Source organism: Canis lupus, chromosome 35, assembly GCF_003254725.2.
Source record: "Canis lupus dingo isolate Sandy chromosome 35, ASM325472v2, whole genome shotgun sequence".
Lineage (NCBI taxonomy): Eukaryota > Metazoa > Chordata > Mammalia > Carnivora > Canidae > Canis > Canis lupus.
The window spans coordinates 3209013-3236567 of NC_064277.1; the positions used below are offsets into that span (position 1 = coordinate 3209013).

At 49.1% G+C, this 27555-nt stretch overlaps 1 protein-coding gene and 2 long non-coding RNA genes across 5 annotated transcripts; 1 reads left to right on the forward strand and 2 right to left on the reverse strand.

The window, feature by feature from the left end:
* Positions 1–3457: 3457 nt before the first annotated feature.
* On the reverse strand, positions 3458–4763 carry LOC118353404 (uncharacterized). The gene is made up of 2 exons (XR_004812272.2): positions 4344–4763; positions 3458–4002 (listed from the first exon to the last, which is right to left on the reverse strand). It is a non-coding gene; the product is annotated as an uncharacterized LOC118353404 (long non-coding RNA).
* A 3822-nt stretch (positions 4764–8585) lies between these two features.
* LOC112659402 (uncharacterized) lies at positions 8586–16450 on the forward strand. Its single transcript, XR_003136329.3, has 3 exons — positions 8586–9596; positions 9978–10098; positions 15642–16450. It is a non-coding gene; the product is annotated as an uncharacterized LOC112659402 (long non-coding RNA).
* Positions 16451–17855: 1405 nt separating this feature from the next.
* SERPINB1 (serpin family B member 1) lies at positions 17856–26815 on the reverse strand. Of its 3 annotated transcripts, none has more exons than XM_025446140.3 (7): positions 26655–26815; positions 25169–25343; positions 23014–23151; positions 22358–22475; positions 21259–21401; positions 21001–21168; positions 17856–19255 (listed from the first exon to the last, which is right to left on the reverse strand). In XM_025446140.3, the coding sequence occupies exons 2-7, from the start codon at positions 25334–25336 to the stop codon at positions 18854–18856; spliced, it is 1137 nt and encodes a 378-aa protein (XP_025301925.1). In that variant the 5' UTR covers positions 25337–25343; positions 26655–26815; the 3' UTR covers positions 17856–18853. The 3 variants fall into 3 exon arrangements, with proteins under 3 accessions (XP_025301925.1, XP_048961893.1, XP_035566430.1); XM_049105936.1 differs by lacking the exon at positions 26655–26815 and adding an exon at positions 26310–26330; XM_035710537.2 differs by lacking the exon at positions 26655–26815 and adding an exon at positions 25615–25635.
* Positions 26816–27555: the final 740 nt, after the last annotated feature.

Here is a 27555-nt window from a genome sequence, read left to right on the forward strand (position 1 = left end):
AGAGACCGTGAGGTATCACTAGCCGGCCTTGCTGTGCGAACTCCCCTCCTCGATCCCGACATCCCCCTGGCACTGCCTCACGTGTTCCAGTCAGCGGGGCCCAGTGCTTTCCTTTATCTGCTGAGGCGATCCACATGCCCTCGGAGCTTCGTGGAGCAAGGATGCATGGAAGACAAAAAAATTTTTAGATCTTAAAAGGGTCTGAAAATGCTTTTCTTCAACTTTCAGACTTCTCTGGTAGTTTGGGAATAAATTCTGGGTTGGAAATTGTCAGTTGTCTTCCTCTTTCCCATGTTGCTATTAAGAAATTCTGATTTGTGACTTCTGCAAGTTGATAGAATCTTCTGTTCCTAGTGTTAGAAAGATTCACAGTGATTTAACCGGGTGCTCAGTGGGCCCTTTCAGTCTAGAAGCCCGGGTCTCTTGGTTCTGGGAAAGTTTCTTTATCCGTTCAGTAAGTCTGGGGTACTAGCCTCATGCTAAGCACTCGTATTGGGAACACATCAGTGAAGAAAAAAGCATACTGTGCTCATGAAAAACTAATATGTTCATGAAGGGTGCCGTGGGGAAAATAGGGAACCACTAGGAAGGGCGGGGACGCCCCGATTGTATTTGGAGTGGCCAACGTAGACCTTATCAAAAGGGAACACCTGAGTCAAGAATTAGGAGGGATCATGCCCTTCAAATACGTGGAGATGGTTCCGGGCAGTGGGAACAGCAGGTGCCGAGGGCCTGAGGAAGGCAGGTTGGGGCTGGCTCGGTGCCAGGAAGGAGGCCAGTGGAACGTAGGGAAGGAAGGATAGAGGCTGAGGAGAGGTGATGGGGGTTCGTACTAATCTTGGCCGTCCTGGGAAATCGTTTACTCAAGGATCTAGCAAAGGGGGCGCGGTGGCGCAGAAACGTCCTAGGGCGGCCCTTGCTGCGTTGTTGGGGGGCGCGGGGGCGGGCAGCCGGCTCCGCACAGGGTTTCGCTGTGACTACGAGCGCGGCCGGGAAACACCCGCTGAAACTCGCTGGTCTGGGTCTCAGCTGAGGATGGGGCCACCCCTGCGTGCTCTGGAGAGCCGCGCTGCCCCCAGGAGTCGCCCCCCCACTGGAGACCCGCCTCATCCCCCCCACAAACAGGGTTTTGAAAGGACTTGGATTACAAGAGCGGCCCGTGATGCAAGACTGGCACAGGAAGGAGGCGGCCGAACCAGCGTGCACACGTGCGGAAAAGAATAATAAAAATCAGCCTTAACATCCTCCTGACGATCACTGTTCACGGCCCCCTATATGCCCTTCGGGTATTTTTCCGATGCACGTGTGTGTGTGTGTGTGTGTGTGTGTGTGTGTGTGCCCGTGCGCACAGGGCATGGGCCCCACCGCCCGCCGGTTCTCACCTCCCCACCCGACTTCTCACAGCTCACCTGTGACCCCAGGCGGCCTGCAGGGCACCCCGGAGCCACCCCGGCCGGGACATGTGGCCGCCCGAGGGCTGGGTGCGGTGCCATCGGAGAAACACCCTGTGGGCCTCGGGCCACTTCCTGGCCTCGGGGCTGGTCACCTGGGCCCTGCCCCCGGCACCCCACCCTGTGACCCCCGGGAGGGAGGCCGGGCACAGCCGTGCCATCCCCTGCCATCGGGCCCTGGCACCTGCTGCTTCAAGCCTGTCCGCGGGGCTTCTCTGCCCTCGGCATAAAAGCAAAGTCCCCGACCCCACCCCGACCTCCTCCCCAGCCTCTCCCCACACTCGGGCCCTGCAGCCCCGGCCCAGGCTCCTGCAGCAACTCCGCCAACTACGAGGGTCAACAGCCTGGGCCCCCTGCACCCGTCTGCTTGGGTTCGAATCCCGTCTGGGCCGCTTCTCCACCGTGTGACCTTGGGCAAGGTCATCATCTCTTTCACTTTCCTCCTGTGTGAATAGGGACGAAATGATCCCTAATGAGGACGGAGCTGGGTGCAGAGAGCGTGCCTGGCGTGCAGGCAGGTAGCTGTGAGTGTGCACAGCGCCCTGAATCACCAGGGGCTCCTCTGACCCTCAGGCCCAGGCAGGCCCGGGAGACCCCCCAGCCCCCCGGGGCCGTGTGCTTTGCCGTAGCCCTGTGAGCCCCATGTCCCCATGTCGCTCTGTCCCCTCCGAGCTGCGCCAGGTGGGGGCTGGTGCGCGGCCTGCGCACTCCCACTTCCCTCCCCGGCTGCCGGGGGCGGGGGCACCGTCCTCCCGGGACAGCGGGCACACGGGTTCGCTGGTGTCTGACCGCTGGGGTGGGCACAAAAGGGTTTTCCCTTAGGATCCCATTTCCAAAGTAACTAACTAATGAGTGGTAACTAAGTCACTGAGTATTTACTTTGAGTAACAAAGTAACTAACTGAGCTCTACTGATCTCACATCCATTTTAAATACAGAAGAGGCTTCGGGGGACCCCGGGGGGCTCAGTGCGGTGGTCAGGCTCTGGTCATGATCCCAGGTGCGGGATGGAGTCCCGAGCCAGGCTCCCAGCTGCGGGGGCGGGGGGAGGGGGGAACGGACACCTGTGTCTCCCTCTGACCCCCCTACCCACTCCCCACCTCGTGCTCTCACTGTCTCTCAAATAAATAAAATCTTAAAAAAATAGAAAAGTTTGAAGGCTTTGGGACTTCAGGTGGCGACTCCCGGGTGGCAAATCCAGGCTGGGAGCCCGGGCGGGGGCTTTTGCCCTGTGACCCCATGGGCTCTTGCGGTGCCTGCTTAGGGCCCAGAACGTCCCGTCCGGGCTGTGCCACCAGCGCCAACAGTTTGTCCCCGCCCAGCTGGCAGGTGCCGCTGCCCCTCCACCCCCATGGGCCGTTATCTTCCCTCTAGAGACCCAGGGGAGGCCCGGGAAGCCTGTCCCAAGTCCCCACGCCAGCTGGGCCCACGTCCGGCCTCCCCCCTCGCCCTCCGCCCCTCGAAGACCAGTGCAGCAGGTTCAAGCCCCGGCCCCTGAAATGGGGACAGAAGTGGGGAGCCGGGGCCGCGGTGGTGGCACCGCTCTGGGACCCAAGGGAGGGTGTCCCATGGGGCCAAGACCATGGAGACGGCCAGAGGCGACCGTGGAGGGAGGGGGCTCCTTGGTGGGGGTGCAGGTGGCGCGGGGGGCAGCCTCCGGCCGCAGCTGCGTCCTGAGGCTGAAGCACTCGGGCGGCTCCACGTCTCCCGCTACATCACGTGCTGACGCGTCGCCCGGGCGAGCCCCGTGGGAGGTGTGAAGGCCTCCGTCAGGCCGCCCGGTAGAGCCAGCCGCCCCCTGCCCGGCTCGTGGCCCCCTGCCCGCCGCGGCCGGTCCGAGGGGCTCTGGGCACCTGTCCAGCGGGCCGTCCCTGGGGAGGCGGTGACCCTCAAGAGCAGACACCCGCGGCCCACACGGCGCAGGCGGCACCTGCCGGCTCAGGGCAACGGGCGGGATGGGCCGTTCAGGATGAGGTCTGAGTTTCCACCTCGGCACTGCAAATAGGATCCATCTCCCTTTTGCAATATCTTTATTCAAGCAATGACCCCAACACTGATTGAAGAGTCGGTGTTTCTCGACCTTTCCGTGAGGCCTTACTTCCTGGAGTCGAACACGTACTATATAATTAATATGATTAAGCTGGTAAATCATAAAACAGGCTTGGACAGCTTCCGGAAGAATATTAATTAGCCTCTCTAAACCTCTGTCTCCTCACCTCTCGAAGGAGCGGAGATTAATCTCTAAAAACTCATGCAGTTTGAAGACCCGTGCGTGTTATTCTTGTCCTAAAACCACTCACAGGAAAGTCCCCCTTTTGCTGATGAGTCACTCCGTTAAAGGGCCCATTTTAGATCTTTCTAGAATTCTTCAATGTCGGGAAACTGAAATTTTGAGACGAGGCTGTTGTTCGATCTCTGGCGAGTCACGTTCCTTCTTTGTGCTGCCGCTTTCTAGGTCTGGACTGAGGGTCACGGTGGCTGCTGGGCTCACTTGGACTTTGGACGTTTCTTATGAAAGTCAAGTAGGATAAGTCCCCTGGATACTTCATCAACTGTCAGGGAAATCCAAAATGAGGGACTACTTTTTTTTTTTTTTTTTTTTGGACATTTATAGACGAAATAGTAGTGAGTTTCAGAGGCCAAATGCCACGGGAGTCAGATTTGTTTCACCGGCTTGCTTGCTACCCACGCAGGAATGCGGGGGCCTCCGAGCAGCACAGACACGGCCCCACTCCCGCCCCCCGGCCCCGGCCCGTCGCCCTGCAATCCTGCCCACTTCCTCCCCTAACGGCCCGAGTGAACGTCCGCCCTCCACTGTCCCCGCCACCTGGCAGCGGGCCGGTGGCCGAGGCCCTGTCCCCGTCCGCCTCCCCGCCCGCCCCCAGAACAGGACCTGGCGGGCCGCGGAAGTCACCAGGGGTCCCGGCAGCTGACGCCGAGGATCACACCGGGAGCCTCTCTCCAAGTTTCTCCTGTCGGAGGAGAGTCACAGCGACGCGGGGAGCAGGACAGGAAGGGCACCGGGGGTGTCACAACGTCGAGGAGGTTTAGGAAACCTTCACCAACGTTTCCCCAAGTCACGCTCGCCCTGGGAGGGTCACTGACCCCAGGGGGGCAGTAAAGCTGTAGGTTCTGCAGGACAGAAGCCGAGAGTCGCGGGGACAGGGCCCTGCAGGCCCCGGGGACAGCCCGCGGGGGCAGGATGGGCTTCCCCGCAGTGTGCAAGGGCGCCACCAACGTGAACCCTGGCCCACTAGTCGGTTACCCCTGGGTTTGTGGTTCTCCGGGTGTGGTGGCGGTCGTTTAAATTTAGATTCAGTTACCCAACGTGTACGTAAGTCCATCATTCGATCCAAAGTAGCAGTGCTCGGTGACTCGCCGGCGCTCACTCCTTCAGGTGCCCTCCCCGTGCCCGGCCCCCCACCCCGGTACCCCGACCCCCGTCCACTGTCCCCCAGGTACCCCATCCCCCCCGTTACCCCATCCCCCCAGTACCCGTCCACCGTGGGTACCCTGTCCCCCAAGATCCCGTCCCCCCAGTACCCCATACCCCCCGTACCCCCATTACCCCATACCCTGTCCCCCAGTACCCTGCCCCCCCAGTATCCCATCCCCCCAGTACCCCATATCTCCAGTACCCCCCAGTATCCCATCCCCCCGTCCCCCACCCTCCACTACCCTGTACCCCCCCAGTACCCGGTCCCCCCCACCTGTCCCCCAGGTACCCTCCCCTCCAGTGACCTGCAGTGTGGTGCCTGTAGCGAAGAGTCCCTGGGGCTTGTTCCCCCCCACACACCCGCTGATTCCCCTCCCTGCTCCCCTCCCCGCTCCCCGCAGATCCCCACATTCCACGGAGGAGTTGCCACAAGGTGTGGGGAGAAGCGGGTGCAGCTCAGGGAGGAGAGGGGGCCGGCGCCTCTCACCTGGAGGCGGGGCCGCTGCCACTTGCAGCTGAGCCTGCACCTTCTTCTGCACCTTCTTCCAACAACTCCTCTGCGCCCCATTTGTCCAGGTGTCATGGTTTCAGCTTTGTCAGCCTCACAAAGGTACTTTTAAACATTGTCAAGGGATCCCTGGGTGGCGCAGCGGTTTGGCGCCTGCCTTTGGCCCAGGGCGTGATCCTGGAGACCCGGGATCGAGTTCCACGTCGGGCTCCCGGTGCATGGAGCCTGCTTCTCCCTCTGCCTGTGTCTCTGCCTCTCTCTCTCTCTCTCTCTCTCTGTGACTATCATTAAAAAATAAAAAAATAAACATTGTCAAGATGTAGACACACTCGCGAGGTGGTGCACAAGGACGGGGCGTTTTAAACATAAAATTCGGGGCGCCCGGGGGGTGGGGGAGGTCAGCGGGCAGGCACCTGCCTTGGGCCCAGGCCGTGACCCCGGGGTCCCGGATCCAGTCCCCAGTTTGGGCTCCCCGCACGGAGCCGCGCCCCCCTCTGCCTGGGTCTCTGCCTCTCTCTGTGTCCCTCGTGAACAAATAAAACCTTAAAAAGAAAATAGCACCTGCCAGTCGGGACAACCAGGGACAGGTCCCGGCACTGCCCGGCTCCGGCTCTGGGGCTGGGGGCAGCCTGGGAGGTGGGGGTGCTGCTCGCGGGGTTCGCAGCAAGTCCCTAGACGTTAAACCTTGTATGTGAGGCCTCAGGCGCTGGTTCCTCTCCTTAGTGGATGCTCCCGGGAGCCTAGAGCAGAGGCTGCTGTGTTCTTAGCACTTTCTGTGGATCTTTTTTTTCTTTGACCTTTTAGCATCAAAGAAGGCGTTGATTGTGAGTAGTAAGCGGGGAGCACGGTGGGCAGACGCAATATAATAGGGGCCTGCAAGTCCTCGGTGTCAGGAGAGTGGAACAGAAGGGACAGCTGTGGGGAGGGGCCCTGAGGGCTGGATGGGCCGCGTTGACCTACAGTAAACTGCACAGACTGAAGGGTGTCATCTGCGAGTGTCACGTATGCTCGCACCTGGGAAATCACCACCACAATGGTGGAATTACCATTATTTGTTCCATAATGTTTGGTGGAATTCAGCAATGAAAGCCATCTGGACTGGAGTTTACTCAGTGAGGAGGTATTGAACTACAAATTCAATTCCTTTCATTGACACAGTATAGTCAAGTTACCAATTTGTTATTGGTGAGCGTTGGTAGTTTTAAATTTTCAATAAATTGTTCATCTCATCTAAGTGGTTGAATGTTTTAATACAGTATTTCTCATATTTCCTTATTGTTTGCAGAGTTTGTTGAGCTGTCTTTTGCTCATTGTTGGTATTTGTAATTTGTATCTTTCCTCTTTTTTTTCTGATCAACTGGCTAGAGGTTTACCAATTTTATTTATATTCTCAGAAGGTTAGCTTTTAGCTCTACTGACTTCCTCTATTTTTGTTTCTATTTTCTATTTTCTGTTTGATTTCAGTTCTTATATTTCTTTTTTTCTGCTTTCTTGGGGTTTATTTTGTTTTTCTTCTTCTTGCTTCTTAGGATGGGAGCTTAGGTCATCAATCTGAGACCTTTCTTTTCTATTATAGGCATTTGAAGCTCTTAATTTCCCTCTTCTCACCACTTTAGTTGCATACCATAAATTCTAATACATCATTTTTCAATTTCAAAGTGAAATTCAGTTGAGCATAATTTTTTCTCTTTTTATTTCTTCTCTAACCTATGGGTTACTTTCAAGTCCATTATTTAGTTTCTAAATATTTCGAGATTTTCCACATACTTTTTTGTTAATGATTTCTAATTAAATTATATTGTAATTAGAAAAACAATTCGTATGATTCATATCATTTTAAATAAATTGAGCCTTGATTTTTGGCCCAAATATGGTCTATCTTGATCGGTGCTTCTTGTGTCTTGAAAAGAATGTCTATTTTGCTGTTTAAATGGAGTGTCCTATAAACGTCAACTAGGTCAGTTTGGTTCATAGTGTTAATCTATATCTTTACTGATTTTCTGAGTACTTATTCTATCCCTTATGGAGCAATCCAAAGGACTTACAGTCTCTACAATAGTTTACTATTACTCAATGTATTTTGAATTTCTGTTACATGCATAAACAGAAATGGGTTTGGGGGGAAATCTGCAATTCTTTACAACTCTGTGGCTTTTCAGAATGGGAGAGCTGATGAAGAAGAAGGAGGAATCCGAATAAGTCTGTACTTGTCTGGTATCTGTACATTCAGGTATTTATATAAGTCACTGGACAAGAGCACCCGAGTCAGGATCAACCCCAGGCCAATGCTTTTTTGAAGTCTGAGATTTGGGTCCATTATCTTTTCATTTCACTCAGAGCCCAGTGTGCCCATGGTCTCTCTCCTACTCATGTCTTGTTCTCAGTCCTCAGTCCAACAAATATATAAATGACTGATCTTCACTAAGATGCAGATGGTAGCTAAAGACTATTATTCCTTTAGTGAGCATTTTTATTTTAAAGAGGACTTAAATGTTTAAGGTAACAGGATAGAGGTTCGTCCTGGAATTTCAGGCATTAATCAGAGGATAAGTAAAGTCTCTGGAGGCAGAGGTGCTGGAAGCCTCAAGGAACAGCTGTAGACTATCAGGGTGTCTACTTGGCTTACACCAGCCTGGTTTCAGGTACAGTAAATGCTAAGTGTTTTCCAAGTTGGAATTACAACTGTGTAAGAATCTTCCACCACTCTTACAACTAAAAGAAGGAAACATGCCCTGTTGCTTTGTGTTCAAAATACCACACTCTTCCTGCTCTCCAGGAAAATCCAGTTCTGACCAAATTCTTTACAGCATAGGAACCTGAATCTGAATCTGAAGTTTCTCCCCTTGGCTTTCCCCTGACGTAACTGTGTGTTCTGTCATAGGCCTCGGTTGTATTCTTAAAATTCAACAGGAATCTGTCCCATAATGCTTCAAATGCAAGCCAAAGCTGAGGTGCAATTATAGCAGTGAAACACCCAATGTCTTATCTTATAATAAATCCTGATGATCTATATCACTCTATTTCTGCTGCCTGGTAATTCAGGAACATAAAGGGACCTTTATTCTGTGTAGGAGGAAACAAAATAGGGATAGATTTGCTGAGGTTATAGAAACAGTGATAAGGGGAGATATGGAATCAACAAGGAAATTGTTGCCAGGCAACGTGCTTGGTTGTCAAAGAGATAGAGCATTCTTCAGTAATAACCGATGAGCAATCTTCAATAATAGCTCATAGATCTCTGAGACATTTTCTAAATGTCTTTGTCATGAGTGGGTGAAGGCAAATACTTTTCCAAAGAACCAAAGCATCCAGCTATCCCATTCCATCCCATAATATGAACCGTGCTGTAAATATAAGGCCCTGGGGTTTAGCGCATTTGAGGGGTGTAGCGTCCTTGCTAAGTGGAGCATTTTGTGGCTTTTTTCTATAGTTGTACCTCCAGCTGTATGCGATATTTTTACTCAGCACCATCAACCACAGTCACAAGATGCACCCAAATCGTGCCCAATATCTTGTTTTGCGAGGCTGGCAAAGTCTTGCTGATTTGATCACCAACATGTGCCACCGAGTCCCGTTCATAAACGAGACCATGACCAGGCATGAAGACTGCAGGATGTTAGGGTTTAGAGGAAACTTAGAAGACATTAGACCCACATCCTCACTTTCCCAAGGGAGGAATGTGGTTTCTATGATTGATATGCTAATGGCATCTCCTCCTGCTCTTTGAGTCTACATTCCAAATAGAATGGAATAGTCTTTGTGTTTGGAGTCCTCTGCAGCTGTGCTCATCCTGTCATTTTCCTCCAGGAAAGGACTCCTTGACAGAGGACTCTGCTCTACTCATCCCTCATCACTGGCCACTGGCGCAGCTCGTTAACACATCATTTCACAGGAGTATTAATACATCAACCTGAGCAATGATCTTGAAGACAAAGAGTTCATCATAACCAGCCAGAGGGTGTCTTACACACCTGCCCGCTGCTCTGTGCTACAGAAAGCAGTACCGTGGCTAAGAACAAAAACTCTGTCCAGGTTGAACCTTGGCTCTTCGTGACCCCTGACAACTTGACTCTGCGCCTCGGTTTTGCCATCTGGAAACCAAAGATATTGGTTATATGTGAACTCCTCAGATGGTTGAGAGGATTAAGCAAGCTATACGTAAACCAATAAGTTTAGAAAAGTTCCTGTCACATAAACATTATGTATGAGATATTATCTTTCTTTTTTTTAGAGTTAGATTGAGGTTAATATCATCAGTGACCTTTGCAAAGCGACTTCTCCCAGGGATTGGGACTCAGAAGGGCTGTGCTCAAAAGGAGTGCCAAGGGGCAGGGTGCAGGGTTGGCAGAGGTGGTGGTGGGAAGGCCAGCACCTTTTCTTTTTTCTTTCCTTTTGGGTTTTTACTACATGAGCCGCATGATTGCTGGGTTGGTGATTCTGAGCAACATAGATTAAGCAATTATCCGGCTTTTCCTCCCTGGATTTTCCATGTCATTGCTGATTTTGGTTTACTATTATTTCTTTTAAAGAATAGTCAGCAAAGAAGTTTACCAAGAGTTTTACTCATTGTTGTAACAAAACAGGTTGAACTGCTCAGAAAAAGAAAGTTTTCCTGCTCAACTGGTAACAAGACAGCTCATATTTAGAAGCCTTTCTTAACATCCAGGAGAAGAGAGCAGGCTACAGAAAGAAAATCCAAACAGGGTGAGAATTCTTTATTATTACTTGGACACATAAAAGCCAAACACAGAACTTCAGTCCTGTGGGATGTTGCTTTCTTCACAAGAGAAGTTGGCCATTCGGAATAGATTTATATGGGCTCCACACATATGTACACACAAAATATAACAGTAAGAAAGTTCAGATAGAAAATAAAAAAAAAAAGAAAAATTCAGACAGTGTATAGACAAAACTCCTCTAAGAGAGTAGAGGAGAGTTTATCCTGGCCGGGTTTGTGACTTCTGGAGCGCTGGGAGGATTCTATTTCTTGATCTGAGCACTAAATACAGGAGTATGTCCACTTTGTGAGACATTTTTGAGCTGCACTGTTCAAAGGTAGTGAGCGCGCTATATAAAACACAGTTAGTTCTTAGCAAATGTCATTTATCAAAATGTAGACTTCGTAAAGAGTTTTAGAAGTTTTTTTTTTTTTTAAAAAAAAAGAGTTTTAGAAGTTTTATAAAGTCACATCAAGGTGATCCCTAGTTAGGAAATTTGATGGTTGCAATGATTGAACTAAAAAAAAAATACTATCAAAAAGCAGATCTGAATGGTACTGTGTGGATAAATCATCCAGTTCCAGGATTGTTTAAAAAAAGTTTTTTTTTTTTATTCACGAGAGACAGAGAGAAGCAGAGACGCAGGCAGAGGGAGAAGCAGGCTCCCCCCGGGGAGTCCGACACGGGACTCGATCCCAGATCCCAGGATCACACCCTGAGCCAAAAGGCAGGTGCTCAACCACTGAGCCACCCAGGCGTCCCTCCAGTCCCAGGATTAACTGACCTCCCCACACCCTCCCCGTTCCAGCCCTCTGGGGCCAAATGAGTCACTCCTTTTCTTTGAAAATGCTCTGCCTCTCCCTAGTCCTGAACCTCTCATGCTTTATTGTGGTAATTTGCTTCTTGTCTTCCCAAATAGAAAGTCACCTTCCAAAAGAACCATTTTGTCTTACTTATCTTTTCATCTTTAGCACCCAGGGCAATGAGAGGCATGTATAGAAGGTGCTCACTTTTCACCGGATTAATGCTTGCAAGGACAGAGGACTTTCCATTTGGGTCCTGGTGGGGGAGCTTTCCAGTCCCTGAAGAATCCTAAGACCACAGGACGGATGGCACCTGAGAGGTCGTCCACCCAGCCTCTGTCCCTGATGCCTGGACACAGTAGCTATCTCTCTTGGTACACATCTTAGGGATGTTATACCTTTGTCATATATGGTGCGAATATTTTCTACAGGTAGAAAAAAAATTTGTGAAATCAAATTTATAAATTTCTACTTCATGGCTCTGGACTTTAAATATATTCTCTGGGGTTTTATTCCAGTACTTTTATTACTTTATCTTCTTAATTTATAGCTTTTTTTTTTTTTTTTTTTTTTTTTTTTTTTTTTTTTTTTTTTAAGTTTAGGCCTTTAATCTATCTGAGATTCTTTCAGGGTATGAAGTGCAGATGTATTTTTCCCCAGCCAATTGCCCCAACACCTACTTAGTCAATCCATTCTTTCTCTTGATTTAAGACACCACTTTAATCCTGTAACAAACTGCCACATATTCTCACAGACTCACTACTAGATACTCTGTTTTATTCTGTTGATTTGTCTATTTCTGAGCCATAGCCACACTCTTTCTGTTACAGGAGGTCAAGTTTTCTCTCATTTTTCTCTCTTCTCAAAAATTTTTTTCTTGTTTTACTCATTTACTTCTCCAAGAAAACCTTAGATTTAGTTTGTCAGATTGGGGTTTTGATTGGAATTTCATTAGAATTATGGATTAATTTGGGGGAACTCATGCATCTACCACATGGATTCTGTCTTAGAATATGATTGTCATGTCATCATTTTCCTGTCTTTCACTCAAGTTTAATGATTTCCTTTCTACTCTTCCACTTCTATTAATTTCTAGATATTTTCAAATTTTGTTGATACGGCAAATGAGATTTTTTATTACAGTTCCTGACTTACTTTTGTGATTAAATAGAAGCCTATTAATTTTTGTAAATTTACCTATCTGTTGGTCCCATAACTAGTAAGTTATAGTGGTTTACTAATTGAGTGGATGCTGGGGGTATCAGAAATATTGGTAGGGATGGTGGTTTCATGCATATATACATTTGTCAAGATTCCTTGAAATGTGTGCTTTGAGAGGGTGATTATTTGTAAGCTATGCCTCAGTAGGTTGATAAATAAGAAATCTATGCTGTTGCCACAATCTTGCAGCCAAAAGTTGTGCTGCTGGTTACTCCTTGAGCCATTTCCATTTAGCTTCCATCGTCACCACTGGATAAATGTTCCTTTGCTAAGGTCCCCGGTAACTGCCATGTTGCTAATCAAAAGGGCAGTTCAATCTTCACCTCCTCGACCTCTCCTGAATTTGATGCAATTTATCCACTTCCTCCTCCTTGAAACTCTCCCTTCCTGTGGGTCCGCTGACCCCTCCCTCTCCCATTCTGTCCCATCTCCTGAGCTCCTTCTCTCTGGCATCCTTTGTCCTCACTGGCTGGCCCTCAGGCTCTCTCCTCTCCCTCCACTTCACAGTAGGCACACCAGGAACCTCTGTGGTTAGACTCCCAGCTTTCTCACCAGAACTGCTCTTCCTCCCACCCCCACCCCCCATCTTTGTTCATTCACTCAGTTGCTAGAAATCTGGAAGAAATTCTGATAATTCATTTTCTTTCACTCTTCACAAGTTACCTCCTGCAAAGGGCTGCTTCCAAGTATGTCTCAAATCCATCTTTTGACATCTATCTTCACTGGCCCCTGGTTGAAGCCACCCTCATCTCTCACTCCTGGAAGAGTCCCTAAGTAACCCTCTGACTCCCACTCCTACCCTCCAATGTGTCTTCACATGCCAGGCACAGTAAATGTTTCTCATGGCCTATCTGCTTTAAAACACCGTTTTCACTCCAATTTTTAACCATTTTGTCTTTAGTACCTAAAACAGGATATGGGACCTACTAAGGTGAATGGAGTAATTACACTTAAGATAGAAATCCCCAGGTCCACCTGCCTTCAGTGCTCTGCAGGACCCAGGCTCTCCACTCCCAAGCCACATGCCCCTTGTTCTTCCCTTTTCCTGTTAATCTCCAATCACCCCACCCTGGTTGTGGTTCCCTAACCTTGTGCCTTTGCTCATATTTTTCCCTTTGTAAAGGGAGCGTCCACCTGCTCCTGGATTAGCTGTGTTTTGGGGATTCACAACTTTGCTTCAACGGAAGACCCCAGGTATATCTAGAAGGGGGAGTAGATACCAGAATACCTACACTGATAACAAGACAAGTAAAGGGGCAACTGGGTGGCTCCATCGGTTGAGCGTCTGCCTTCAGCTCAGGTCGTGATCCCAGCATCCTGGAATGGAACCCAGGTCATTGGGCTCCTTACTCCGTGGGGAGTCTGCTTCTCCCTCTCCTTCTGCCTCCTCCCCTCACTCATGTTCTCCCTCCCTCCCTCCCTTATTCTCTCCCTCTCTCTCTCTCTCAAATAAATGAATATAATCTTTACAAAACAAAGAAAACCACAAAAAAAAAGCTCAAGATAAGTACAGACCCGCTAATTGCCAGCTTACTAAATACTGTAGAGAAAAGCTTCCCAGAGTGTTGGCACCCAATACCAAAGACAACCCCCTGGGTTGCAATAAAGAGAAAGATAGGAGCAAAAGCACAGGATTAAGGATCCAGCAACCAAATTGATACCATTGCTAGCTAATGGGTCCAGTTAACCAAATGAGTTATTGGAGAACTATTTTATGAACTAGACATAGACTACCTTTGGGCAGGGGTCTTACTGGGTTCATCCTTAGAGCCTAGTCCAGCGCTTAGTACATAATATATGGAGGAGGAAAATTAATTAGAAAAATGAGTGAATTTGAAACTAGAACAAAGAGAATTGATTTAAACAGTCTTAAGAGATATTTCATGCTATTTGTCACGGTTCAGTGGAACATGGTGAGCCTTGAATATGAAGGACCTTACCTATTCTAGACTAGCAATTTTACTGGAGTTAATCTATTTTTACTTAAAAAACACTCACAATGATTTAAAAACATTAATTTTTTAACAGTAGTTCAACAAGTAATGTAGAACATGAACGATAAGAACGTATTAATGAATCTTAAAAGTATATTAGTCCTGGGACGCCTGGGTGGCTCAGTCAGAAAAGCATCTAACTCTTGATTTCAGCTCAGGTCATGATCTCAGGGTTGTAAGACTGAGCCCCGAGTCTATGCTCAGTGCAGATCTTGCTTAGGATTCTCTCTCCCTGTTCCTCTGGCCCACCCCCCTCCACTCACACTCTTTCTCTCTAAATAAATGAATAAATAAATAAATAAGAAGCATGTAAGTCCTTACAATAATATGGTTATGTCATGTGAAAGCAACTGAAAATTTTAATTATCTCTTATTTTGCTTTTATAGAAAATATCTGGGATTAACTGAAAATGGAGGGGAAAAATTTTACTCAATTTCTTAAATATACCAAATTTTGCATAGAAAACTAAAATTTGCCATGTATATTCAGTCTTTGAAAACTGACCTCTTAAAATACTGTACAGTGATATTTAAATTGTTAATTTAGGGGCACCTGGGGGGCTCAGGTGGTTAAGCATCTCCCTTCAGCTCAGGTCCTGATCCCAGGGTCCTGGGATCGAGCCCCACATTGGGCTCCTTGCTCAGCAGGTCCTTTTCCCTCTGCCTCTGCCTACTGCTCCCCCTGCTTGAGCAAGCTCTCTCTGTCAAATAAGCAAATAAAATATTTTAAAATAAATAAATAAATTGTTAACTTACAGGGAAACTCATTTATCTGCTGATGCAAAATAGCTTATTATCAGGATTTGTTGTAACATAGTTACAAAACCAAGGAAGGGCTGATGCAAGAGCTCTTTGAAAACCTCTTCTAGTAACATCCTCTTGTTCTTGCTATGCATTGCTTTTTTTTTCTCTCTCTCTCTCTAATTGTCCCTCCTGTGTACTGGAAAGTCACCTTTGCTCCATGGCACCCATGTGGTTCTTTGGCAGTGTAATTTGGAGCTGACTCATTCACGCCACATCACTCCAATCACACCCTGTACACTGGGCTCCTGTCACCACAGCTACTGACCATTTTATCTTTTTCAGATCAGAAACTGTCTGATGTCCAATTCTGCACATGTGTTTCGAAACCTGAGCATTTAGATGAAGAAATGCTTTTTAGCTGTTCATGTTTATAAGACAGTCACCTCCCCACCGTTGAAATGTGACCGATCCTTTTTCGGTCTCCAACTGTTTTTTGTTTTGTTTTTTTTTTTAAACGACAAATTCTTCCTCCAGGATATTTGTTGTCCCCACCCAGATGTATCATTTTTTTTGTAGTGATCTCAGCTCTTGGCAGTGACATTGGAAGCCAAAAGGGTGCTAGATTCATGCCTTGGAAAAACGGTAACTCAGCAGGTTCTGCTGAAATGCCCTTTGCCTCCTGTTTCCCAGCAATTTCAGGTTATATTTTGCCTTTTCAATAGCAAGTTTATTTGAAATCATAAAATTATCGAAGGTTTCATTTGCAGTGGCTGCGACTGTCAGCTGAGAGGGGACTGGAGCATTGATTGGAGACCCGTTTAGAAGGCACTTCTCATCCCTCTGGGTGAGACTCGGTGACACTCAGAGTTGCTTCAGGTCCCGATGAACCAGGGTGACCTGGGCCCTGCGGAGCTTCGAGCCCCAGCCGCATGCGGCTTCCCCTGGTGCCTGCCGTGGGGTAGGTGCTAATACACCTGCCGGGGCTGCCCCCGACCTCAACGAGCAGAACTTGGGGTAGAGTGGGCTCTGTTGCTGAGCGAGGGAGACTTCAGGGCGGCGGGAAGGTGGCAGTAATCTGTTTAATCAATGTAGAAATCAATGTAGATCGGTGTAGAAATCACAGGCCCATTTGACATCTGATGACGTTAAAGCCCTCCTGATTCTGCAAGACCCAACCGGATTCCCCTTTCCCTCCTGAGATGGGCCCACTTTCTCCGGGTAATTAATGTAAGGCAGCCTCTCTGATGTATAAAAACTCTGAAGATACTCGGAAGCCAGTGTCCAAAGCTGTACCTTCCTGGAGTCTGGCTGCCCTACCCACATGTTTTTAGTTCTAACTTGGGAGATAAGGATGGAAAGGCTCCAGGCTCGGACCCCTCCCTTGGGGCATATTCGCTGAGACAGCGGGGTGCCCTCCCTGGGGCGCTGGCCTGCACCCCCTAGCCCAAGGCCTGCCTTGGGCTATCTTAATGGTGTGTGATACAGAACTGTAGTTCTTAATTGTCATTTGGCCCAATTTGTCATTTAAAAAAAAGTGTCCAAATGCCTAGAAATAAATTTAACAAAAAATTGTGCATGTGTCCTATTAAGAAATCACAGGTTCATGAACATATATTCTTATACGATCTCCTCAAATTTTTATGGTTTTGCTCCCATAGCTGGGTCCAGCTGGTCTCAATATTTGTCTGGGCTTAAGGCAGGAATCACCTTGAATTGCTTCCCATGTGGGTTCCCAAATATCCCAGAACAGTGTATTGAAAATGTCCTCCCTTCACTCCCAACTTAGAAGTGCCACGTTCATCGTAACTATGATGACCATATAGTTTATTATCCAAATTGATTCCATCTTGAGAGTAAAAGAGGGCATTGATACTAATTAAAGTCTCGATTCAATTATGTTCCTCTCACCTGGTTCTTTTTCAAGATTGTCTTGGATATTCTTGGTCTTTTATAGTGTTGTATAAATACTAGAACCACTTGCCATGTTTTACCAAAAATACTTATAGCTACTTCTACTCCTATGGTTTTAGTGCCATAGATCTTTTCCTTTCAAACTCTACTTTTGTGTTATAGACACATTTCCTGTAAGCACCAGATAGTATTTTTCCAGTCTAGCATAACCATCTTTGTCTTTTAACTGGCACATTTAGCCAATTTGCATTTTAAGTAGTTCCTTAAACTTTTGGAGTTGATTATATCATCTTGGTATTTGTCATGCCTGCTTTGTGTAGCTTTCTCCCTTTTTTTTTCTTTTTAAAGATTATATGTATTTATCCAACAGAGAGAGCACAAGCAAAAGAAGCAGCAGGTAGAGGGAGAGGGAGAAGCAGACTCTCCGTCAAGCAGGGAGTCCGACTCGGGACTCGGGAGCCAACTGAGCTACCCAGGCACCTCTTTCTCTTTTGTCTTTCCTCTTTTTGGATTATTTCTTGTTACTCTCTTTTTCTCTTTGGTTTATTTTGAAAGTTATAAACCTTTGGGATGCCTGGGTGGCTCAGTGGTTGAGCACCTGCCTTCGGCTCAGGGCGTGATCCCATGGTCCTGGGATGGAGTCCCGCATCGGGCTCCCTGTGGGGAGCCTGCTTCTCCCTCTGCCTGTATCTCTGCCTCTCTCTGTGTGTCTCTCATGAATAAATAAAAAAAAAATTTTTTAAAAAAGTTATAAACCCTTTTACTATTCTTCTAGTGGTTAACCATAGACTGTGCAACATGCACCCTTAACAAAATAGAATGTAATTGTAATTATACTTTTATTCTCTTCCCAGACAATGACTTTAGAATTTTTACTATATTTCCTTCCATAAGAAGAAAAAAAGGAAGGAAGGCTTGCTGACAACAGATTTGCTAACATATTGTTTTCATTCTGTGGACTCTCTTACTATCACCACGGACACCACTACTTTCAGGCCAAGAACCCCCTGTTCTATTCTTGGCTTGTATAAGATCCAGGAGAACAAAAAGAGAACTGAGATCAGTCTGGCTTGCAGTATCTTAAGAACATTTATTAACCAGCCCACAAGTTTTGTGGAAGCAAGAAAATGCAGCATTTCAAGCCTTGTTCCAAGAAGTACATGTATATAATTCAGAGTCCATCCTCCCATTTCCCTCCACAGAATTGCTTAAAGCCATTCCATCGCCATAAAAACCCATATCACATGACAGAAGTCAAGAACCTTTAACAGAAAACACGCAAGAAGACTGCTAACAAGTAAGATCTTGGAATCCCCTCTTTGCTTAACCATCTCTCCCACTACATTAGTCTTTTTGACATTTCTTGGCATCTTTTATAAGACATCCACTTCTTGACTCCATGTGATCCCACACAAACACCACAGCAGGTAGGATAAAGGAGAATATAAGAGGCAAGGCAGGCTATCACCAGGTGGCTCTTTAATTGTTTGAAAGAATAAGAACAACAACAGCAACAAAAAATACTAATGCTGTTGAACAAGGAATCAGAAATATTGGCCAAGACAAGTTTGCCTTCATAACCCAAGCCCTTGAGGCCCTATATTTCAATCAGATATCTGATTTTAAGGCTCTCTTCCACAATCAGTGTGTCTCTACTTGGGCTTCCAAAATTCTGTCTGTAAAATAAATTACAGTATTATCAGGTTTCCTTTGGGCTGTCAGAAGAGCATAGCAATTTCACAGACTACTATGTGGTCAAGAATCTACACACCTGATTTCATTTCTTGCCTTTTTTTTTTTTTTTTTTTACGTTGCATTCAAAGCAATCGCTGGATTTTGTCAATATAACAAAAAGGAAATGTGCTTGCTTCGGCAGCACATATACTATAACGAAAAGGAAAATAGATACCCGCGCCAAAGTTCATAGACGTATATAAACAGAGCTACACTTAGGAGGGGAATTAAAGATGTTTTTGGATAGTGGTTGTACTGGCCAAGATGTACGAAATTGCCACTATTGGGAGTACAGGTAACAAAGCTCTAAGCTTGACCTTGGTACTTCCAGCCTCTAAGGGGAGCAAAGTCTACCAAGGAACAGGATGTTAGATGAGGGATTGTGCCGGATAAAGAAAATGAATGGATGGTCAGCAACAAAGTTCTCCTCATGCATCATCATGGCAAAGGTGGCAATGCCTGCTGTGGCGGCCGCCGCCTCTGTACCCTCCTCATTCACTTCCACAAAGGACTTGTGGACAATTTTTGATATGAAAAGATCTCTGACTCCTGACATGCCAGACAGATCAGCCCTGCCAGTAAAGAGATCCTGTACACCCAGGTAGGCCAGGTGGGAGTTGAGTTCGTAGCTCTCCTCCAGCTTGAACTTGGGCAAGTAGACATTGACTTCAACGCGATCCAGATTCTCCGCTTTGGTCCACTCATGCAGTTTTTCCAAAGTCAGATGTTCCTCAATCTGGAGGAGAACGGGCAAGAAGGAGAGGTGAGAACAATCTAACATAAGTGAACTAATAAAGCATGACTGAAATGAACGAGCCCGTTGTATCAGCTGCCATTTAGTCCGCACATCTTGTGCCAGAACAGATTCCACTTGGAAGATGTCCTTTCTTTCCAGTGATTGGGGATAACAGAGCAGAGCTGTGTTCCAGGCCACCAGGTGCCCAAGTGCAGGAACTCTGGACGTCGGGTCCATCAGGTATCCATCCACCTCCCTACCCATATGCTCATGCACCCACCCATCCATCCGCCCAGGACTTACTAAGCCCCTTCCATACCAGCTTACACATGGGATGTGCCAGGATGACTGTATTACCTAATTAGTCAAGTGGTACAAAGGAAAATTTGAAAGCCTTTTTCTATTTATTCTGAACCCCATTGATCACAGTGATCATCTGTGAACCTCACAGAGCTGTAATCTCTAATAGACTTAGCTCCTAGGGGGACATAGAAAAAACTTAGTTCCTCATTTAAAAGGGAGTAATAATAGTACCTACTCTACAGCATTGTGTATAAACTTAGTTAACATATATATCAAATGCTTGGCACATAGTAAGTGCTACATAAATGACAGCCGTTTTCATTACTCTTATAATTACTACTATTGGACGAGAGCAGAACCATTACCCACTTGTTCTACTGATGCTGATTATTCTTTTTATGAGGCTAGAGACTTTCTTTTTATAATCAGAGAAACAGATGAATGTGGAGATACAATTGAAAGAAGGAACATGTTGATTCTAATGGAATGCAGGATTCCAGTCTAAGGAACATATGATTCTAACATACTCTATACATGGAAATGGCTAATATTACACCCCTTCTGGAAAGGAAGTTTGATCGTGGACATGGAGAAAAACCACACAGCAGCCTAGAGACACTGAAGAAAAAACATAATCTTATTTTAAGACTTATTTATTTAGAGGGGGTAAGTGGAGAGGCAGAGAGAGAGGGAGAGAGAGAATCTCAAGCAGACTCCATGCTGAGCAGAGAGCCTGACCCAAGGCTTGATCTCATGACCCTGAGATCATAACCAGAGCTGAAATCAAGAGTTGGACATTTAACTGACTTAGCAACTCAGGCACCCCACCCCCCAAATCATAATCTTCACAGTTTTGCCTGGTCTCAGCCCTGGCAAGAGACAGCACAGCCTTTAAATGACACAGAATGGGAACCTCATACAAGGTTCGCGTTAGGCATCAGCCTTAACCCTCAAGCCGACATTTCACATGAATCTTTTTCTGCTGTGTGACTGTTGGAAATTCGACTCACAACCCATATGGATTGCAGCCAGGAGGAGCAGTGTAGTAAGGTTTGTAGTACACGATGAAGCTTATGTACCATAATGGTTTGGGGTTTTTAAATTTCAAACATTTGTTTTGATAATCCTCATTCTATTGCATTTTCCCCTAACGTCCTTCTAAGAGAGTTTCCATGAGCACGAGCCACTGACTTGTGTTACGCTTAGTAGACGTCGTTAGATGCTCTCCATCACCTCTGTTCACTGACAGCAGCTGAAAATTTAAGGTTTGGGAGCAGTAACGTCCATGGGCCACCTGACAACAGAGCAGCAAGCACCGGGAAGGGAAGTAACAGCCGCAGACACATACCAAGCACCTTCCACCAGCAAAACCAGCCACCACCACACAAGGCCGAGTGGATAGGTCGGGAGGAAACGTGAGGCGTGAAGCTGGGAGCTGTTACCTTCTTGAGCCCCGTGGACTCATCCTCAATGTCATCCGGCAGCAGGATGAGCATGCTGAGCTCCCTGCCTCGGTAAGGCAGTTCCAGCACCCGGCACTTCAGATCCTCGATGTAGCCAAATGGGAATTTCTTCTTCTTATACATCATTTTTACGGTCTTTTTGTCTTTCTGAGTGGTTGGGGGAAAAACACATCACTCACATCTTTATCCACGTTCTCGTGGACCAAAGGGTAACCTTAGGCAGTTGCCCCACCTTACCTTATTCAATCGGAACGGGGCATCGGCAGTGTCTTTTTTCGAGAACTCGTCCTCCCAGCTGCCTTTGAAATAGATGGCATTCACCAGCACGAGTTTAGTCATGCTGTCAACTGTACCTGCAGCCAACAGTTCCGGAATCTTCCCTAAAAAGATAAAGTAAGCTTTAAAAAAAAATCCACATAGCAGAATTTCAAACTGGAACAGACATTTGATTAGCAGTGAAACGCAATCCAGAAGCATATTCCGTACCCACTTTTCCTTTCACTTGGCATGAAGTTAGGAAAGCCCTAGCAGCAGTTTTCTACTTTAAATAAGCCAAGGAAAGGGCTAACAGGCTACAACAGGAAAACTCTCCTTTTCTGGAGTGTAGGGTAGACAATGAGCTTTATTTTGTGAGTGACCATTCTTTTTCAGGAACAAAAAAATGTCCTGAACAAAAATATTTTTAGTGACTAGTAAATCACTTTTTCAAATCCTCTAAATAGAAACCTACTCTCTCTCACACACACACAAAAAAAAGATTTTAGTAAATATCCAAAAGGTAGGACAGTTACTGCACTGAAACAGGAGAGCCAGCCTTGACTGCGGTGTATCCACGAACGAGTCATGGTATGGAAGACAGTCGTTCTGCAGATGCTCTGACCCTCCCACGACTGGCGAGAGAATTACACGTATCATCCTTGAATTCTCAGACAAGAGGCTGGCAAAAATTATTTATGACCACGGTGGTTTGTGAATATTTGTTCCCAAGTATTAGGATATTTTTTCTCCACGTGTATGTTAAATAATTTAGGCCAGGCTGGGCTTCCCTCAAAATTTTTATTCCTTTTATTCTACATTCAATGTGAATTTTAATGTTAAAATGCAGTTTGGGGAATGTATGGGGAAAACGTATTTAGCTGCTTCAGTTAAATCATGTTGAAGTTTCCTCTGTGAAGAATTTTTACACGCGAACACTGTCCAATGGGCAGTGCAGAGTCCGTTCCCAGGGTGAACTCGAGGATTCCCAGGACGACGGGACAGGAAAAAGGGAGAGAAAGTCACCTGCAGGTGGGGCAGCAGGCAGGAGGGGAAGAAGGTCCGACTGCCAGTCTCTTACCTTCTGTCTGCCCTTGGACCCACTTATTAATCGCCTTCCTCGCCTCTTCAGAGGCTTGCTGAAAATCCACGCTGGCCAGTTCAGCACCATACATTTTCTGAGTTGAAGCTAAGAATTCCTGTTTAAAAAAAATTTTTTTTAAAGGAAATATCATGAATAACTCCTACTACATACAGAGATAGTTTTCAAATATCCTTTAAAGCAGAAATGGTCCTAAAAGGTACAAATTGCACTGTAACAACAACAACAAAAAAATCTAACTCTGAACATTTTTATTATGGTAAAAAAAAAAAAAAGACACAGAACATTAAATTTACCATCTTAACCATTTTTTAGTGTATAGTTTGGTAGTTTCGGTGTTGTATGAAATTTGCCAATTCTTTTCCAACGTTTGGCTAACATTTTCACAAATAAGCAAACACTGATTGTACTTGGAAGTGAATTACGGGATTCGCTCTTGCTTTGGTAAATAGCCAGGAGCCGATCTTTTCACTGTGAAGACTATAAACTGACGCCACGTCAATTAGTGGGAGTGCTGGCTGTCATGTGTTTTCATTCGGTATCATTTTTCTGAAATTTTATAAAAATTAAAATTGACTTTGAAAAAAGTGTGCATTGTCTAGTGAATTTCTGGAGAGGAAGTGCAAAGTACTTACAGGGAGGAAATTGTAGGTCTTCTCTCCATATAACCTATTAGCAAGTTTCAAAATATAGGAAGCTCCACGTTTATTGATATCAGCATTCAGGCTCTGAAATCTTGAATGAATCTCCTCAACGGCATCAAAATGAAGAGCCTAAAATAAATAAAACATTCTTTCTATAACTACTTATTTTGAAATTTTAAGGCGATCCCTTGGCATTTGCTTCCATCAAATTAATTTTTTTTGACTGATTATTCATGATCTCCACCCAAAATTTTATTAATTTCTCATTGGAGAACAAGTAATAGAGAATCCAGAATGTATAGCTTTGTGAGACACAATAATCATAACATTAGAAACTGCTTTCATATCACTTTTTTGTTACAATTCTCGTTCTATGAGTTAATAAATATTTATACAAGTCTACTTTTTTCCAAAGAAAACCACAGATGATACGTTCATGTGCTTATTCTGCATCTAATATAATTTCACTGAAAGTTCTCAGAGATAAACAGCAGAAATAAGAATTATTACTTAGGCCGGAACACAAAAATATTACAGATAGAGGATTTTTTGATACTATTAGCATCAGTAACTCACTTACTTAAAAATAACTTATTTTTTTTTAAATGACTTCTTTAAGCTTAACATTTGGCAAAAGTTTAATTCCTCATGTATCCATTCCAAATCAAGAGTCCCTTTATGGTTTTATGAGGCCTGGGCTGGTTCTTTGCTTTTAAGACACAAAGAACAAACCTATAGTTACAAAGTCCAGTTACTCACCAAGATGTTGAATGTCTACACGGAGGGTATGACCCCTCTGCTTCAATGGAATTGTTGGCCGGGGGTGGGGGGGGCTTAAAGCTATTTTTTGCTGAAGGCTTAAAGTCCCTGGAAAGCCTCCAAATAGAAGCTGATATTACCCTGCCAGGAGCAACTAACAATTAGTACCAGGGGGTTTCAAAAAAAAGGGAAAAAAGGTGGATTTTTAAAAATCTTAAAATGCTTTCCTAACTGCAGTGATGACGATGATTGGTTCGCCGTAAAGTAGAGGAAGAGAAGCTCTGCAGCTGGAGGAGATCCATGAACTTGAGTCCGCGGCTAGACCTTCTCTGGCGGCTCGGGGCCCTGCGCTTGGTGGCTTCACTTTGTTAGACCTTCACTTTGCCACCCCTTCCCCTAGATCCAGGGAAAACCAGAGTTCCCCTCTCAGAATATAAGAACACCTGGTGCGGAGGGGCCCTCCGCCCCCAGCAGGGCCGGGAGGAAGGCAGGGCATCCTGCTGCTTCTGTCACCAGAGCCACCGGCTGCACCCCTAGGGGCTTGGTGCTGGGCCTGCAGCTGCCCGGCCTCGCTGTCCCTGCCACTCCTGCTCCCACCAGCGCCCCGGGTCACAGCCCACAGAGCCACGCTGGGGGCCTGGCCCGGGGCTAGTGGAGGGAACGTGGAATCCCCCAGTCGCCCTGTCCCCTCGAAAGGGCGCCACCGCCAGCAGCCGCACTGTGATGCGTCTATGTGTCATTAGGCTCGAAAGTAACACTATGTCAACGGGCATCATTCATGAGCAGCGGGTCATGACATGCAAAAGGGACACTGGAAAATCGTCCTCCAGGAAGAGGCACGATGGCTCAGAGGCAGGCTGTCGAGGCAGGCACCGCGCCCGGCTTTGCCCGCGGCCTCTCTGCTGTGCCCTCAGCCGCACACACAACAGGGCCTGGTGCAGGTGGCAGGTGGCAGGTGGCAGGTGCTCGGGAGGCATGTGCTCGGGAAGGAAAGCCTGCCCACAACTGCGCTGTTCTTGGGGCTTCTTGCCAAGCTCTGACCTCACGGTGCATGGTTGTTGACACAGAAATACACTTCTAGGAACCTCTGTACGAGGGGGCGCCTGGGGGCCTGGGGGGTTGGGGCCCTGGGGGCCTGGGGGGCGTCTGCCTTCACTCAGGCCATGGTTGGGGCCCTGGGATGGAGCCCTGCACCCGCTCAGCGGCTCTGCTTCTCCCTCTGACAGCCCCCCCCCCCCCCCCCGTTCTCTTTCTCTCAAACCAACAAACACAATCTTAAACACAATCTTAAGAACAACAACGACAACAGGACACCGAGGAGGGCGCAGCTTCTCAGCGGGCGCCGCCAGCAGGGAGACACGGGGCCGCTGCTGCTCTTCCTGCTCACCTTGGACACCTGAGCTGCGGTGCTGCCCCGAGTCCCCAGGAAGATCATGGCCAGCGCCGAGGAAATGCTCAAGGGGGAGACGAAGATGTTCCCAGCAGGACTGTCCTTGCGCAGAGCCCGAAACAGGTCCAGGGCGAACCGCGTGTTGGCCGCGCTCAGCTGCTCCATGGCGGGGCTGCAAGCGGAGCGGGGGCCGGGCCCCGTGAGGCGTCTTCCTCCGCCTGGGCCCCTGGGGCGCCCCAAACACCCCCAAGCACCCGGGACCTTGCACGCCCCCCTTCCCCACGCGCACGGATGCCCGCCCAGGGCCCGGCAGGAACATGGGGCCCCCGGCCCGCCTCCCCGAAGGAAGTGTCTCCATTAGGAGATCCTAAACCCCTGCCCGCGCACTGAGGCAAGTCCCCCCCCACCCCCACCCCCACCCCACAGCCAAGTGGCCTCATCACCAAGAGGCAGCCTAACGTGTCCCTGTGTCCCGAGGCCGCGAACCCCGACTCTCCGCTCGCGTGCGATGGGAAGGCCCAAAACCCCAACCGTGGGTTCCAGGGTGGGGCCGGGCGGCCCCCAGTGCCCCCATCCAGTGCCCGGGAGGACCCCCCCGCCGTGCGCCCCGTCCCCGGGAGGACCCCCCCCCCGCCGTGCGCCCCGTCCCCGGGAGGATCCCCCTTGCCGTGAGCCCCGTCCCCGGGAAGACCCCCCCGCCATGCGCCCCGGCCCCGGGAGGACCCCCCCGCCGTGCGCCCAGTCCCCGGGAGGACCTCCCCGCCGTGCGCCTCGTCCCCGGGAGGACCCACCGCCATGCGCCCCGTCCCCGGGAGGATCCCCCCGCCGTGCGCCCCGTCCCCGGGAGGACCCCCCCGCCGTACGCCCCGTCCCCGGGAGGACCCCCTCACCGTGCGCCCCGTCCCCGGGAGGATCCCCCCCGCCGTGCGCCCCGTCCCCGGGAGGACCCCCCCGTCGTGCGCCCCGTCCCCGGGAGGACCCCCTCACCGTGCGCCCCGTCCCCGGGAGGATCCCCCCCGCCGTGCGCCCCGTCCCCGGGAGGACCCCCCTTGCTGTGAGCCCCGTCCCCGGGAGGACCTCCCCGCCGTGCGCCCCGTCCCCGGGAGGACCCCCCCGCCGCTCCGCCGAGCGCTCCTGCCTCCAATCCCAGGAAGGAGAAGCCGGGCGGGACCGGCCGCTCACAGCTCGGGCTGGAGCCGGAAAAAACATTCTGATCCCGGCCTCGGTCCTGCCTGGCAGCCGCCGCCACCTCGGCCCCGCAGGCCCGCGGGCCCCAGCGCCCCCCCCCCCCCGGCCCTCCACGCGGTGCGCGGGTCCGGAGGGTGCACGGCGGGGTCCGGGGTCCGGGGGGCGCACGGCGGGGTCCGGGGTCCGGGGGGGGCGCAGTGGGCGCGGACCGCGGGGGCCCGCGGGGATCGCCGGGTCCCCGAGGCTCGGGGCGCCGGAGCCGGGCTGCCCCGCCCTCCCGCCCTCCGGGTCCTACCGGCTCGGCACGAGGAGCGCTGGGGTGCGGGGCGGGCGCCGAGGCGGGCCGGGCCCTTATAGCTGCGGCGGGGCGGGTCCCGGGGCGGCGGGGGCGCGGCCTCCCCCGGGGACTTCCTGGGCCCTGGCCTCGCAGGCCCGGCCGCCCGGAGCCCGGGAGCCCGGGTGGAAGTGACCCCGCCCCCGCCCCCGCGCGGCCGCCCGCCTCCCGGACTACCGGCCCCGTTCTGGGCCCCAGGCGGTCGCTTGGCCGCGGGGATGCGATGGGCTAGTTCCCGCCGCGCGGAGCAAGTGGCGCCCCTGGGGACGGCCAGCCGGGGCCGTGGGTACCGCGCACTCCACGATGACGGGGGGCGCAATGCGGGACGCCCGGCACGGGGCAAAAGTGGGCCCCCAGAGAGAGAAAGCCAGGTGCCCTCCAAACCGCGGCCTTGGGGTCCCTGTCTTTCAGGTACCAAAGTGCCGCCCCAGGACTTCCCTCACAGGCCAGGGCCACAGCCGCTGAGTCACTCACAGCCGCACACCATAGTGACTCACATCTGGTCACTGAAGAGTGTCTTACCCCCTGGACTAGAACGGAGACTCGCAGTTCTTCCTCCTGTACTGTTAAATGGGATGGCTGTGGTTGCAGAGTAAACCCCCTAACTCTTTCTGTGGGGCTTTTGTCTATTTGTTCTCCCTTGAAAGGTCCAGGTACGTAATTTCACCAAAATTTATAGCGCTCGAGGGTATGAAATAATTCTGCATCCATGGGGATCCCTGGGTGGCTCAGTGGTTGAGCACCTGCCTTCAGCTCAGGTCATGACCCCCCAGGGTCCCCAGGATCCCAGGATGAGTCCCCCGTTGGGCTCCCTGCATGGGGCCTATTTCTCCCTCTGCCTGTGTCTCTGCCTCTCTCTGTG